The sequence below is a fragment of the Portunus trituberculatus genome, chromosome 12 (genome assembly GCF_017591435.1).
Source record: "Portunus trituberculatus isolate SZX2019 chromosome 12, ASM1759143v1, whole genome shotgun sequence".
Taxonomy (NCBI): domain Eukaryota; kingdom Metazoa; phylum Arthropoda; class Malacostraca; order Decapoda; family Portunidae; genus Portunus; species Portunus trituberculatus.
Genome location: NC_059266.1, coordinates 8,399,839 through 8,414,838, shown reverse-complemented (window position 1 = coordinate 8,414,838; position 15,000 = coordinate 8,399,839). Strand labels below are relative to the sequence as shown.

Sequence of the window (15,000 nt, the reverse complement as noted above, 5' to 3'; positions counted from 1 at the left end):
AAAGTCGCACATTTAGTCACGAAAGAGGTGATAGTAAGCATTGACCTTTAAGAGAGAGAGGTGTCAAGACATTTACTCCTGGATAACAATTCCTACCTTTTAGCGAACCAGCATCAAGTGGGCCATTTCTTAACATAGTGTTGTCCTTGGCTGGTCTTCTCTAAATAAAAGAAAAATGCTCTCTGCTGTCTGCTCTCTGCTTTCCTCCCCTGCTTGTGTCCCGCTGCCCAGGAAATACTCGTCTATATAATTCTGTGTAATCAAGACGTGATGTTTGCCCGTCGCTCCTGCCCACACGTCATTTCCGGAGAGGTGAAAAGAATGCGGCGTGAAAGTAAGAGTATTTGGTGTTCAGAGGTAAGCAGGTAGAGACACAACACCTGCTGCTTACCTGTCCACTCATCACTCACCTGCTCCACTCATTAGCTGCACGTATTTCCTGTTCTTCCTTCAATTAATCAGAAAGTCATTTATTCTGAAACACTTCCGCGCACCACTGTCAATATTCTCAAAGGGGTCTAGTTGAAGTGACGCGGGGTTTTAAGGGTGTTTCTGTGATTCTACTGACATGTTAACAAGTTTTCAAAGGGGTCTAGTTGAAGTGACGCGGGGTTTTAAGGGTGTTTCTGTGATTCTACTGACATGTTAACAAGTTTTCTGCATTATCAACAGGACAAATGCTCTTTTAAACTTCGCAATTGAAGTGACACTGGATTTTAAAGTGTTTCTATGATTCTACTGACATTTCTGCATTACCATCAGGACAAATATTGTTTTCCAAGGGCTTTAGTGGAAGTGACAAGGGGTTTTAAGGGTGTTTTTTGTGATTCTACTGACACATTTACAACTTCTTTTGCATTATCAACAGGACGTATACTCTTTAGAACTCGGCAACCCGTCTTTGTGGTCTTCGAAAATGGTCGCGGTGAGAGAGAGAGAGAGAGAGAGAGAGAGAGAGAGAGAGAGAGAGAGAGACGTTTTTAGTTATCAGGTATTAAATTTAATGAAGAGTTTTGCCTCCTTGTCATTTTATCTTCTTTTTTTTTTTTATTTATCTTCCTTCTCTTCTCGTATCGCTTGCTTTGCTGACCGGTGATCCAGTGCCCGCTTAAGTGTCTTGTGCGTCATCTGTGTGTCATTTGTGTGTCATTTGTGTGTCATCTGTGTGTCATTTGTGTGTCATCTGTGTGTCATTTGTGTGTCATTTGTGTGTCATCTGTGTGTCATTTGTGTGTCATTTGTGTGTCATTTGTGTGTCATTTGTGTGTCATCTGTGTGTCATTTGTGTGTCATCTGTGTGTCATTTGTGTGTCATCTGTGTGTCATTTGTGTGTCATCTGTGTGTCATTTGTGTGTCATTTGTGTGTCATTTGTGTGTCATCTGTGAGTCATCTGTGTATCATCTGTCAATTTTTTTCCAGATGACCTCAACTTGCTTTAGTGTGTCGTATTTTTTCCCTCCCTCGTTTTCTTTTTTTTTCTTTTCTTTTTCTTTTCTTTTTCTTTTTCTTCTGCTTCTTTATTTCTTCATTTCTTTATTCTTTTACTTTCTTGATTTTTTTGTTTTTTGTTTTTATGTGTGTGTGTTTTGTTTCTTGATTCTCCTCTCACAGCAGCTTCAAATCTCTCTCTCTCTCTCTCTCTCTCTCTCTCTCTCTCTCTCTCTCTCTCTCTCTCTCTCTCTCTCTCTCTCTCTGACACTCACATCCTCTCTCGTTCTACATACTGTCGCCTGCCATGCCCCATTCCAGATAAGATAACACTTCTTATCATTGGAGTTAAATCGCTTCCTTTGTGTTCCCTCGTGCTGCCTCGCTGCTCCTTAGAGAGAGATAGAGAGAGAGAGAGAGAAAGAGAAAGAGGAGGGAAAAAATGTGTTTCAAACGTACTGTTATAATTCTGACCAATTCACACGGGCACACCTGCACACACACACACACACACACACACACACACACACACACACACACACACACACACACTATAATTTCAGGGTTTTTTTGTCATAACGGTATCTAATGTACATGGGAACCTTTCTCCTTGCACCTGACACATTCGCCTCACCTTATCACTCCCTCGCCTCACCTTATCCACCTGGCCAACCTGCTCCACTTCCGCTCCAATACGCACCTGTCACTCTTGTCTCCACGACCCTCTGCCACCACTGCCACGACTACCTCTGCTACACCGCCGCAATGCTACTCTGAATTTTTGTTTAGGTGAGGTTAGGTTAGGTGAAGGTTAGGTTAGGTTAGGTGATGTGAGGTTAGGTTGGGTTGAGTTGAGTTTCTTGTGGGGTTAGGTTAGGCTAGGTTAGATTAGGTTGGGTTGGGTTGGGTTAAGTTAGGTGAGGTGAGGTAAGGTGAGGTTAAGTTAGGTTTGAATTAGTTTGGTTTACTTTATTTTACTTTACTTTACTTTACTTTACATTGGTTAGGTTAGGTTAGGTTAGGTTAGGTTAGGCATTTTTATGGGTTACGTTTGGTGAGCAGGTTGCCAGAGCACGCTGATGCACCTTTAGTATTTATGGTGAGAGCATTTTCATCATCACCACCACCACCACCACCATCACCACCACCATCACCACCTTTCTATATAAGGACCCCACTCCCATACTCTTCACTCCTCGTGCGTCTACCTGTGCTTATTTTCATTTGCTTGTGTCAACTTTCCTTCATCCATTTTTCCTGCTAATTGTGTCGTCGTGCAGTGTTTGTTTGGTGACCCACTGCTCTGCTTTGCTCCGCCTCACCACGCCAAGTCCTTTGCAATTCATCGCTTTAATTTTCCACGACAAGCTTGTGTGCCGCCGCCTCACGCTGCCTGGTGCGTCACGCGACATGTACCGCACATGTACCTGCTTGTTGGCTGTGTCTGTCGGTGTGTGCTGGCATGCCACTCTGAATCCTGCTCTGCTAGTACTATCATCGAGGTAAAGCAACGCTGTGTGTGTGTGTGTGTGTGTGTGTGTGTGTGTGTGTGTGTGTGTGTGTGTGTTTAGGGAGGAGTAGAGGGGCCAAGGGTGAGGGTGTGGACTTAATGGTTGGGGTGTAGGTGATGGCGTGGGGGGGTGGGGTGTAGGTGAAGGTATAGGATTTGCTGAACCTCGTTTCCGACAGACTGCGAGGCGGTAGGCATGGTTCAGCACTCAGAGCAGGACGCCAACACTCAGGGAAAGGAACTGACGGAGGAGGAGCCACGGAATGACCGCGGGCCTCCCGCGGGGCCCCTGGTGGTGCTGGTGCTGAGCTCCATGCCCCGCGGCGGCTCCACGCTGCTCACCGAGCTGCTCTCCAATATCCCGGGCTCCGTGGTGATGTTTGAGCCGCTGTGGCTCATCGAGAAGACCAAGTGTTACAAAGACCTGGCGTGCGTGCAGCGCTACCTGGCGGACGTGTTCACCTGCTCCTTCAAGGAGAACTTCCAGACCTGGCTCAAGGGGAAGGGCCTGTTCTTCCAACACTTCAACGGTCAGGCGCGGAAGTGTCTTGCTCTGAAGGGAGAGGAGAAGGAAGCCTGCCTGAAGGGCATGGACCTGCAGGCGCTGTGCGCGGCGACGCCCATGCTGGTGGTGAAGGTGGTGCGCGCCAGGCTGGCGTGGCTGCGTAACATGCTGGAAGACTCGCTCATCAACCTGAAGGTGCTCCACCTGACGCGGGACCCGCGCGCCTCGCTGCGCTCCATCGCCACCTTCGGGTGGAACAGCGAGCCACACTCGCGGTGCGCGGAGCTGGAGGACGACCTGCTGACGTACGAGGCGGCGCGGCAGGCGTTCCCCGCCAAGGTGCTGCAGGTGCGCTACGAGCGGCTGTGTCTGCACCCTCAGCAGGTCATCAGGGACTTGTTCCGCTTCCTGCAGGACGACGCCGCGCCGCCCGCCGCCGTCACTGCCTATGTGGACCAGCACATGCTGAGCGGCGCCTCCAGGAAGGGCACCATGTCCACCTTCAGGAACAGCACGGAGGAGTTCCAGGCGTGGCGCTTCAAGATCAATGACAAGCAGCTCAAAGTCATCGAGGCGGAGCCCGCGTGCCTGCGCGCCATCACACACATGGGCCACGCCACCTTCGGCTCCGAGGCGGCGGCCAGGAACACCTCCCTGCCGCTCATACTCAACGCCACCTAGCCAACCCACGCCCGCCACGCCAGCCAGTGACCGCCGCCTCGTCCTCGTCACCGCACACCACCGCCTCCTGACGGCGTAGAGCACCGCCTCCCCGCACCCCTGCACCCCTGCCGTGTTGCTGATTTCTATGCACATTCATTTGTGTGTGTGTGTGTGTGTGTGTGTGTGTGTGTGTGTGTGAGTGACTACTATCTTGTATTGATATACAAGATAGTAGTCACTCACACACACGTGCACGTGCTGAATTCGTGATCATCTATTTCCATAGACAGATGAGAGGTTTGTTGTTTGTGTTTGAACAAAGCCGAGAAACTTCAGAGAGAGAGAGAGAGAGAATGTGTGTGTGTGTGTGTGTGTGTGTGTGTGTGTGTGTGCACATTAGTCATTCTGTACAAACATATTCGCACCAGACACCTGCATCGACACCTGTATGTCTATTAATTAAGCTCAACTTCATTAGAAATTAAAACTTTTCAATACATTTCTTATTTGTATGCTCACCTGTCCACCACCACCACCACCACCACCACCACCACCACCACCACCACCAGCACCGCCGCCACCACCACCACCACCATCATCATCACCATCATTATAGGACGGGTGTAGCGCGGCCTTCACCTGTGTGCGGGGAAGGAAAGCTACTGACACACACCTGGCGCTAATTAGACACAAAGACAGGTGTACAATTACAACTGGATTCCTCCCTTCACTATTTGTTTGTTTGTTTATTCATTGTTTTGCGTGTGTTTTATTTGCTTTTCGTGTTCTTTTCCCTCGTTATTATTTATTGTTTCTTTGTTCTTCGTTCTTTTTTTTATTGTTTCCTTTCTTCCAGTTCATTTATTGCTCTTTGTTCATTTACTTTTCATTTGTTTTTTTGTTTTTTGTGTGTGTGTATCGTACATGGCTGTGTTTATTGTGGGTCATTTGTTGTAGTGATGGTGTCCGTGGTGCGTGGTGCGTGGTGCGTGGTGAGATGTGCTCCAGGAAGAATGACTGACCTGGTGAGAGTGAGAGTGAGAGGAGAGGAGCAGGTGTGGTGTGACAATGAGTGAGGCTGGCCCAGTGCTGTTGCGGCCCAAGCTGTGTGCTGTGTGCTGTGTGGTGTGTGGTGTGTGGTGCGTGTGGCGGAGCGACTATGGAGTGTGGAGAGCAGCTTGAGAAGGTGGTGTGGGTGTGTGTGCGGCGGCAGGGTGGGCCAGCTCTGCGTGGGGCCTGGTGACTGAAGACTCTGGTGTGTGGGGAGGGGAAGGGTGGAGGGTGACACGGACGTTTCGAGGGCAGGGTGCAGGCAGGGGCAGTGTGGGTGCTGAGGGCAGGGGTGGGCAGGGTAGTGGGTGGCGGGGCGGCAGCACAACAGAGTGGTCAAGGTAAGACTTGCTGAGCCTCGTCTCCGACAGACTGCAACGCGGCGGGACGGACGCCACTTGCACTCAGGGACACTCAAGGAGAGGCGCTGAGGGAGGAGGAAATATCCCTAACCAGAGGGCCTCCCGCGGGGCCCCTTGGTGGTGCTGGTGCTGAGCTCCATGCCCAGCAGCAGCTCCACGCTGCTCGCCGAGCTGCTGTCTAACATTGAGGGTTCCGTAGTGATGTTTGAGCCGCTGTGGCTCATCGAGAAGACCAAGTGTTACAAAGACCTGGCGTGCGTGCAGCGCTACCTGGCGGAGGTGTTCACCTGCTCCTTCAAGGAGAACTTCCAGACCTGGCTCAAGGGGAAGGATGGGTTCTTCTATTTCTTCAGCCAGCAGGCGCGGGAGTGCCTTGCTCTGAGTGGAGAGAAGGGCGCCTGCCTGAAGGGCATGGACCTGCAGGCGCTGTGCGCGGCGACGCCAGTGCTGGTGGTGAAGGTGGTGCGCGCCAGGCTGGCGTGGCTGCGTAACATACTGGAGGACTCGCTCATCAACCTGAAGGTGCTCCACCTGACGCGGGACCCGCGCGCCTCGCTGCGCTCCATCGCCACCTTCGGGTGGAACAGTGAGCCACACTCGCGGTGCGCGGAGCTGGAGGACGACCTGCTGACGTACGAGGCGGCGCGGCAGTCGTTCCCCGCCAAGGTGCTGCAGGTGCGCTGCGAGCGGCTGTGTCTGCACCCTCAGCAGGTCATCAGGGACTTGTTCCGCTTCCTGCAGGACGACGCCGCGCCGCCCGCCGCCGTCACTGCCTATGTGGACCAGCACATGCTGAGCTGCGCCTCCAGGAAGGGCACCATGTCCACCTTCAGGAACAGCACGGAGGAGTTCCAGGCGTGGCGCTTCAAGATCAATGACAAGCAGCTCAAAGTCATCGAGGCGGAGCCCGCGTGCCTGCGCGCCATCACACACATGGGCCACGCCACCTTCGGCTCCGAGGCGGCGGCCAGGAACACCTCCCTGCCGCTCATACTCAACGCCACCTAGCCAACCCACGCCCGCCACGCCCCGCCCAACAAGCATATAGTACACTTGCTGATAACTTAACCATAACACTCTCTCTCTCTCTCTCTCTCTCTCTCTCTCTCTCTCTCTCTCTCTCTCTCTCTCTCTCTCTCTCTCTCTCTCTCTCTCTCTCTCTCTCTCTCTCTCTCTCTCTCTCTCTCTCTCTCTCTCTCTCTCTCTCTCTCTCTCTCTCTCTCTCTCTCTCTCTCTCTCTACTACTACTACTACTACTACTACTACTACTACTTCTACTACTTCTACTACTACTACAACTACTATCACCACCACCACCACTACCCCCAGGATTGTCGATTTACTTAAGTTATCTCTAAACACATTTTCTTTGAAAGAGATAACAAAGAAAATTATTGAATGGTAAACTTAACTATTTTATTTCTTATCTAAAGGAGAGATGGTTAAATAGATAAATAGATAGATAGATAGATAGAGGGAAACACAGGTAGACAGGAAGAAGGAAGGGAAACAAAAATCTAAGTAAAGAAGGAAAGGGAAAAGAAAAAAGGTGAATGAGTAAATAGGAAAGAAAGGAATGAAAGAAGGAAAGAGGGAAGGGAAAGATAAGGAAGAAGGAAGAAGATAAGAAATAAGGAAGAGAGGAAGGAATGAAGGAAGGAAGGAAAGAAACTTACTCTCCTACCAATTCTTTCGTTTCCTTGTCCTGATCTTGTCCTCCTCCTCCTCCTCCTCCTCCTCCTCCTCCTCCTCCTCCTCAGTAGCCGGTCCACGTCCCAGCGGGTACAACAATGCTTGGCGTGAACCGAGAGAGAGAGTTGTGCTCAATATCTATAGTGGCGCGAGGTGCATCCCAATCTCTCTCTCTCTCTCTCTCTCTCTCTCTCTCTCTCTCTCTCTCTCTCTCTCTCTCTCTCTCTCTTTTTTTCTATATTGTCCGGAGGTGTATCCTAATCCTAGTCTCTCTCTCTCTCTCTCTCTCTCTCTCTCTCTCTCTCTCTCTCTCTCTCTCTCTCTCTCTCTCTCTCTCTCTCTCCATTTTCTTTATTTTTTCACTCCAAAACGCCATAAAATCGAACAGAGTACAAGAGAGAGAGAGAGAGAGAGAGAGAGAGAGCGCCCTGGGATTATGCTCAGGGGAAATCTTTGGTACCGTGGGAAACAGTTTGGGTTGGGGGGGGGTGAGGAGGTGTCGGGAGGGGAGAGGGAAAGAATGGGAGGGGAAAGGGAGGTGATGGGAAGAGAGGTTGGGGAAAGAAAGGGAAAGGAGGGAGGTCTAAGTCTCTCTCTCTCTCTCTCTCTCTCTCTCTCTCTCTCTCTCTCTCTCTCTCTCTCTCTCTCTCTCTCTCTCTCGTACATACATACATACCAATACAAAGAGAGAGAGAGAGAGAGAGAGAGAGAGAGAGAGAGAGAGAGAGAGAGAGAGAGAGAGAGAGAGAGAGAGAGAGAGAGAGAGAGAGAGAGAGAGAGAGAGAGGATCGTGAGATGCATGGAAGAGGAGAGGAGGAGTGAGGAAGGAAGGAAGGAAGGAGGGAAGGAGAGAAGGAAGGAGGGAAGGAAGGAAGGAGGGAGGGAAGAAAACGGATAATATTCAGTAGTGGAAGAAAACGAAGGAAGGGAGGAAGAACAGAAGAATATTGTGGCTAAGACATATATTACCTCCTCCTCCTCCTCCTCCTCCTCCTCCTCCTCCTCCTCCTCCTCCTCCTCCTCCTCCTCCTCCCAAAATCGTAAGGAAATTCATGGCTACACTGCTGAGAGAGAGAGAGAGAGAGAGAGAGAGAGAGAGAGAGAGAGAGAAAAAAGAGAAAAGCAAGAGAAAAGCAGAGAGAGAGAGAGAGAGAGAGAGAGAGAGAGAGAGAGTCATTTACATTAATTATTCATTTCATTCACTACATTCCTGCTCTCTCTCTCTCTCTCTCTCTCTCTCTCTCTCTCTCTCTCTCTCTCTCTCTCTCTCTGCGGTATTTTTCTGATATGTTTCCCCTCACTCTAACTTTTTTCCCCTTCTTGGTTATCCGTCAGTGAGTCAGGTTTAGTTTTTTCCCCTTTCTCTTCTACTTTTCCCCTCTTTTTTTCCCTCTTTTTCCCTTTTTTCCTCTTTTTTCCCCTTTATTGTTTTTTTCCTCGTTTTTTTTTCTCTTTTTGTGGTTTTCCTTTATTTTTTCCTGTTTTTTCCTCTTCTATTTGTTTTTTCTTCCTTATTTGTTTTTTTTTTTTTCTTTTCCTTTTTCCTCCTTTTATTTTCTAATCTTTTTTTTATCCTTTTCTGTTTTTTTTCCTCTTTTTTCCTCCTTCCCTTACCTGTACAGCAATATTTTCCCTCTTTTCCTCTCTTCTTTCCTTCCTATTTTTCCTTATTTTCCTTCATTTTTTGTAATTTTCCTCCTTTTCCATCCATTTTCCCCAATTTTCCCTTCCTTTTCCAATATTTTCCCAATAAAATGAAAATAATTAGTTTCCTTGACAATTTTCTTATTTTTATTTTCATTTTCCTTTCATAAAACTAGAAGAAGAAGAAGAAGAAGAAGAAACTGTACCAACAATGTGACAGGGTTTGGCAGGGTGTGGCAGGATATAGTAGGGTGTTGGAAGGTGTGGCAGGGTATGGCATGGTGTGGCAGGGTGTTGGAAGGGTGTGGCAGGGTGTGAGAGGGTGTTGGAAGGTGTGGCAGGGTGTGAGAGGGTGTTGGAAGGGTGTGGCAGGGTGTGAGAGGGTGTTGGAAGGGTGTGGCAGGGTGTGGCAGGGTGTAGCAGGTTTTGGTAGGGTGTGACAGGGTGTGGCAGGGTGTTGAAGGGTGTAGCAGGGTTTGGCAGGGTGTGGAAGGGTGTATCTAGGTGTGGCAGGGTGTTGAAGGGTGTAGCAGGGTATGGCAATGTGAGATGGAGTATAGCATTGGGGAGCAACAATCCGACAGGGTGTAGAAAGGTGTAGCAGGGTGTGACAGGGTGTTGGCAGGATGTACCAGGGTGAAATGAAGCGTAACAATGTGTAGCAGGGTATGGCAGGGTGTAGGAGGGTGAAATGAACCGTAACAGTGTGTAGCAGGGTATGACAGGGTGTTGGAAGGGTGTGGCAGGGTGTAGCAGGATGAAATGAAGTGTAGCAGTGTGTAGCAGGGTATGGCAGGGTGTTCGAAGAGTGTGGCAGGATGAAATGGAGTGTACCAGTGTGTAACAACAATTTGACAGGGTGTAGCAGGATGTGGCAGGGTGTGGTAAGAGTGTGGCAGGGTGAGATGGAGTACAGCAGTGTGTAGCAACAATCTGGCAGGGTGTAGCATGTTATAGCAGGGTGTGGTAGGAGTGTGGCAGGGTGTGGCAGGCTGTGGCAGGCTGTGGTAGAGTGTGGCAGGGTGTAGCAGGGTGTGGCAGAGTGTGGCAGGGTGTGGCAGTGTGACAGGGTGCGGCAGGGTGTGGCAGAGTGTGGCAGGTTGTGGTAGAGTGTGGCAGGGTGTGGCAGGGTGTGGCAGAGTGTGGCAGGGTGTGGCAGGGTGTAGCGTCTCTGTGCCTCATCTAAAGGGCGGAGTGTGGCTGGCAAAGACAGGACAAGTTGGGCTAAGCAAGATTTGTTTTCCCCCGAGCCAGTCTCCTCCTCCTCCTCCTCCTCCTTCTCCTCCTTCTCCTTCTCCTTCTCCTCCTCCTCCTCCTCCTCCTCCTCCTACTCTACAGTCCCTTTTCTCTTCCCTCATTCCTCCCATTTTCATGTTTTCCTTTGTCTTGTACTCGTCTCTCTCTCTCTCTCTCTCTCTCTCTCTCTCTCTCTCTCTCTCTCTCTCTCTCTCTCTCTCTCTCTCTCTCTCTCTCTCTCTCTCTCTCTCTCTCTCTTCCCATCTTTCTGTTCCTCATTTTCGTCTCTTCGTCTTTTTCTATGTTCTTCCCATCTTTATCTCGTCATATCTCACTTTTCCTCTACGTATATTTCTTCTCTCTCCTTCTCTATCTCTCTCCCTATTTTTCTTCATCTCCCTCTCCTTCATCTCCATTCTTTGCCATCTACTTCCTTCCTTCCTTCCTTCCTTTCTCCTGCTTTCATTTATCTTTTTTTCCCTCCCTTCCCTTTCTTTATCTAACGTTACCTTACCTGACCTTATCTTAACTGACCTTACCTTACCTTACTTTGCCTTACCTGACCTTACCTGACCTGACCTGACCTTATCTTACCTTACCTGACCTTATCTTACCTGACCTTACCTTACCTGACCCTACCTGACCTTACTTGACCTTATCTTACCTGACCTTACCTTACCTGACCCTACCTGACCTTACTTGACCTTATCTTACCTGACCTGACCTTACCTGACCCTACCTGACCTTACTTGACCTTATCTTAACTGACCTTACCTTACCTGACCTTACCTACAACAATACCTGAAATTAAGCTGATTAAAACTTTTCTTATATTTTCTATCTGAGGGGAAAAAAGAGAAGCTTTATAAACAATCCTTTTTTTCTCATGCTTTCTTTTATCTTTTCTTTTTTTTTTCCTTCGTTTTTTCCCCTTTTTTTTTTCCAGTTTCTTGTTGTTTTCTTGTTTTGATTTTATTACGTGTAAAAAAAAAAAAAAAAAAAAGAAAATGGAGCGAATAAGTTTTAAGATCGATTTTCTCTTCACCAAATGTTTTTTTTTTACTTACCTTCAACAAAAACAACAACAAAAACAACAACAACAACAACAACACACACCAAAAACACCAAATACTTCACATAATCATTTTATTGCAAACCAACAGAGAGAGAGAGAGAGAGAGAGAGAGAGAGAGAGAGAGAGAGAGAGAGAGAGTGGTAAGATATGGCTGAATCCTTAACTTAGTGGCTTACAAAGGAATACAAAGGAATGTTGCCCGTGTAAGGGAACATTCCAGTAGAGGACACGAGAACTGGAATCACTTGGAACACGCGTGAAGCAAAAAGGAGGAGGAGGAGGAGGAGGAGGAGGAGGAGGAGGAGGAGGAGGAGGAAGAAGAAGAAGAAGAAGAAGAAGAAGAAGAAGAGGTGGCTAAGACAGTAAAGGAAGAAAGGATAGAAAGATGATTAGACTGTTCAGAGAGAGAGAGAGAGAGAGAGAGAGAGAGAGAGAGAGAGCCAAAGGGCATATTTCATTGTATACACGATATTAAGGGAAGCACAGCAGAGCCTCTTAAGTGTACACAATGATAGGTACACACACACACACACACACACACACACACACACACACACACACACACACACAGAGGTGGTGACGAGTTTTACATAAGATACCCCCTAAAAATACTACTGGGGTGGGCTTTCCGTTTTCTTTCATGTGTGTGTATGTGTGTGTGTATGTGTGTGTATGTTTCCTCTTGTGTGCATTAGCGTTAGGGAGAAATCCAACACACACACACACACACACACACACACACACACACACACACACACACACAGTCAGTCAGTGTTACCAGGTATGCACACTTTTGAACCCCTTGTATGTCGTCACAGGTTAACATTGGAATTGTTTTGGCAACATTGAGTTTACAAAGGCGGAGAGGCGGACTAATGTTTGTTTATTTTGTTTTTTTTGCTTTCTTTGTTTTTTTTTTTTTATATATATATTTTGCTAGAGGGAGGGAAGAGGGTGTGTGTGTGTGTGTGTGTGTGTGTGTGTAGATGTGTAGATGTTGTTGTGATGTTTTGTACACACACACACATACACACACACACATGGTTCAGTTATCTTATCAATTTATTTATTTTTCTTTTTTTTCTATATTTTTTTTCTTTTTCTTTCATTTCAATCATTTCTTTTTTTTTCTTGAGTTTTATCTTTTCTTAAGTGTCAGTTCATTCTTTTCTTTCGTTTTATTCATTTTCTTTATTTTCTTTATTTTTTTTTCTTTAATCAGCATAACACTGTCTCACTATCTTTTTTTTCTCGCTCACTTTCTTTAATTCTCTCTTCTTGTTTCTCATTTTATGTAATTATTAAGCATATTTTCTATTTATTTTCTTGTTTGTCACTGTTTTCTTACTTTTCCTTCCTTTCTCTTTCTTTCTCTTTCTCTCTTTTTTCTCTCTTTCTATCTTTTCTTTCTCTTACGCAAAAAAAAATCATGTCAGTTTTTCTTTTTTTCTTTCTTTCTTTCTTTCTTTCTTTCTTTCTTTCTCATAAACAGAAAATAATGTGTCAGTGTTCCTTCTTTCTTTCTTTCTTTCTTTCTTTCTTTCTTTCTTTCTTATACAAAAAAATCAATGTCAGTTTTCCTTCTTTCTTTCTTTCTCTCTCTCTCTCTTTTTTTTCTTTCTTTTTCTTTGTTTTCTATCTTTTCTTTCAGTTTCCACTCACATTATCACATTTCACTCATTATTTCCCCTCTTTTCCCCTCTTTATGTCACATTCACTTTGCTTTTCCCTTTTTCCCCTTTTCTTTCATTTTTTACACACATTTCACTTTTTCCCGCATCATTGTCATCCGTAACCGAATTTTCAGTTATCCGGACGTTCACTAATCCGGACTTTCACTTATCCGGACTCAAGAATTTATCACAGGGAAATAACCGAACTGTCATTTTTTTTCGTATATTTTTCCATTTTCAACCGAACTGAATAGGTGTGTGCGTGCGTATGTGTGTGTGTGTGTGTGTGTGTGTGTGTGTGTGTGTGTGTGTGTGTGTTCCTACGTACATACAAATGGGTCTATAGGTGTTAAGGATGGCTATAGATATTACTATAACGTACATAACAGATAAACGCACGCACACACACACACACACACACACACACACACACACACACACACAGAGACAGAGAGAGAGAGAGAGAGAGAAGAAGAAAAAACAAAGGTACAAGAAAACTAAGACAAAAATAAGACAAATAAAGAAAAAGGGAAAAATAAAAAAAAACTGAAATCGAAGAAAAAAAAAAGAAAAAAAAGAAAAAAGAAAAAGAAAATAAAACTAAAACTAAACATTATGAAAAAACGATAAAAAAACAAACGAATTGACACAAGAACATCAGGAGGAGGAGGAGGAGGAGGAGGAAAAGGAGGAGGAAAACAGGAGAGGAGGAGGAAGAAAAGGATGAGGAAAAGGAACAAGAGGAGGAACAGTAGGAGAAGGAAAAGGAAAAAAAAGAGTAGGAAGAGGAGGAAGAAAAGGATGAGGAAGAGGAAGAAGAGGAGGAGGAAGAGGAGGAGGAAGAAAAGGATGGGGAAAAGGAACAAGAGGAGGAACAGTAGGAGAAGGAAAAGGAAAAAAAGAGTAGGAAGAGGAGGAAGAAAAGGAGGAGGAGAAAGAGGAGGAGGAAGAAAAGGATGAGGAAAAGAAAAAGGAGGAGGAAGAGGAGGAGGAAGACAAGGATGAGGAAAAGTAAGAAGAGGAGGTGGAGGAAATGGAAAAGGTAAAGGAAAAAGAGGAGGAAGAGGAAAAGGAAAAAGAGAAGGAAGAGAAGAGGAAGAAAAGGATGAGGAAAAGTAAAAGAGGAGGAGGAGGAGGAGGAAATGGAAAAGGAAGAAAAGGAGAAAGAGGAGGAGGAGGAGGAAAAAAGAGTAAGAAGAGGAAAAGGAAGAGAAAAAAGGAAGAAGAGAACGAAGACGAGGAGGAAGAAAAGGAAGAAAAGGAGGAAGAGGAGGAGGAAAAGAAAGAGGAAAAGGAAGAAGACAAAGGAGAAGGAGGAAAGAGAAAGTGAAAAAGAGGAAAAAGAAGAGGAAAATTATGAACACTCCCCAAACGAAATGCAAATAAAAAAAAAACAGCGAATAAGAATAATAGTAATAATAATAATAGTAATAATAGTAGTAGTAATAGTAGTAGTAATAGTAGTAACAGTAATAATAGTGAAGAGGTTAGCTGGAGTAATTACTTGTTGCAAACTTGTAATTAAAGCAAGTTGAATTAATTGAAGACGTGGCGTAAAGAGGATTGGAAACTGTTTAGTGTGAGATAGTAAGATTGGATACCATTATTTGAAGGATTACGTAAAATTAAAGGGGATTAAATGAGAGGTAAGGGGAAAAATGAAAAGAAGCACTGGAAAAGGGGAAAAATAGATCAAAACAGTGTAAAGAAAAGAAAGAAGGAAATAGAAAAGGAAGAAGAGGAGGAACAGTAGGAGAAAAAGGAAAAAGAGGAGGAAGAGGAGGAGACGAGGAGGAAAAGGAAGAGAAAAAAAGGAAGAAGAAAAAGAATTAAGAAAGGAAAAGATAGCTAAGAAAACAACACACACACACACACACACACACACACACACACACACACACACACACACACACACACACACGATAAACAAACAGCTTTATACAGACATATGTAATAATGATAATCTGGCGAAGTTTCCCCTCAACACACCTGTAGAGGGGAGGACACCCTTAACCCCCATTGAGAGACACTCCTTCCCCTCACCCACCTGCCCTCCCATCTGCAACACGAGGCGAGGGGAAGGTGAGGGGAAAATGTGAGGGGAAACTGGCATATCACAAAAACTGGAATATAGACTTGATTTCCTCTTTCCTCCGCGTC

General features: G+C 46.0%; 4 protein-coding genes across 6 annotated transcripts in view; 2 read left to right on the top strand and 2 right to left on the bottom strand.

The window, feature by feature from the left end:
• LOC123502694 (carbohydrate sulfotransferase 3-like) overlaps nucleotides 1-4,610 on the top strand; it is an 8,177-nt gene extending 3,567 nt beyond the window's left edge. Inside the window, exons 1-2 of one of the 3 annotated variants that reach the window (XM_045251884.1) lie at nucleotides 1,997-2,219; nucleotides 3,120-4,610. In XM_045251884.1, coding sequence (XP_045107819.1) covers nucleotides 3,137-4,126 — 990 coding nt within the window. In that variant the 5' untranslated portion in view covers nucleotides 1,997-2,219; nucleotides 3,120-3,136 and the 3' untranslated portion in view covers nucleotides 4,127-4,610. Of the gene's footprint in view, nucleotides 1-1,996; nucleotides 2,220-2,913; nucleotides 2,933-3,119 lie in introns of those variants that run through there. The other 2 variants (XM_045251885.1, XM_045251883.1) reach the window with 2 other exon arrangements.
• An 863-nt stretch (nucleotides 4,611-5,473) lies between these two features.
• Nucleotides 5,474-6,666, top strand: LOC123502695 (carbohydrate sulfotransferase 3-like). The gene has a single exon (XM_045251886.1). It carries the CDS (start codon nucleotides 5,659-5,661, stop codon nucleotides 6,526-6,528), a length of 870 nt encoding a protein of 289 aa, XP_045107821.1. The 5' UTR covers nucleotides 5,474-5,658; the 3' UTR covers nucleotides 6,529-6,666.
• Nucleotides 6,667-7,652: 986 nt separating this feature from the next.
• Nucleotides 7,653-14,860, bottom strand: LOC123502629 (protein TRACHEARY ELEMENT DIFFERENTIATION-RELATED 7A-like). The gene is made up of 4 exons (XM_045251795.1): nucleotides 14,830-14,860; nucleotides 9,691-9,858; nucleotides 9,063-9,356; nucleotides 7,653-7,663 (listed from the first exon to the last, which is right to left on the bottom strand). The coding sequence occupies exons 1-4, from the start codon at nucleotides 14,858-14,860 to the stop codon at nucleotides 7,653-7,655; spliced, it is 504 nt and encodes a 167-aa protein (XP_045107730.1).
• LOC123502693 (lachesin-like) overlaps nucleotides 14,694-15,000 on the bottom strand; it is a 103,191-nt gene continuing 102,884 nt past the window's right edge. The window contains 1 exon segment of the mRNA XM_045251882.1: nucleotides 14,694-15,000. This exon segment is cut by the window's right edge and continues 156 nt beyond it. Coding sequence (XP_045107817.1) covers nucleotides 14,999-15,000 — 2 coding nt within the window. The 3' untranslated portion in view covers nucleotides 14,694-14,998.

What these genes read in the sequence shown, in the direction of transcription:
- LOC123502695 (XM_045251886.1), top strand. Translation starts at nt 5,659, where the DNA reads ATGCCCAGCAGCAGCTCCACGCTGCTCGCCGAGCTGCTGTCTAACATT.
- LOC123502629 (XM_045251795.1), bottom strand. Translation starts at nt 14,860, where the DNA reads ATGGGGGTTAAGGGTGTCCTCCCCTCTACAG. An exon ending in GGGTGTCCTCCCCTCTACAG is followed by an intron (nt 9,859 to 14,829) that starts GTGTGTTGAGGG and finishes ACTCTACCACAG; the next exon opens with CCTGCCACAGCCTGCCACAC. An exon ending in CAAATTGTTGTTACACACTG is followed by an intron (nt 9,357 to 9,690) that starts GTACACTCCATT and finishes TGCCACACCTAG; the next exon opens with ATACACCCTTCCACACCCTG.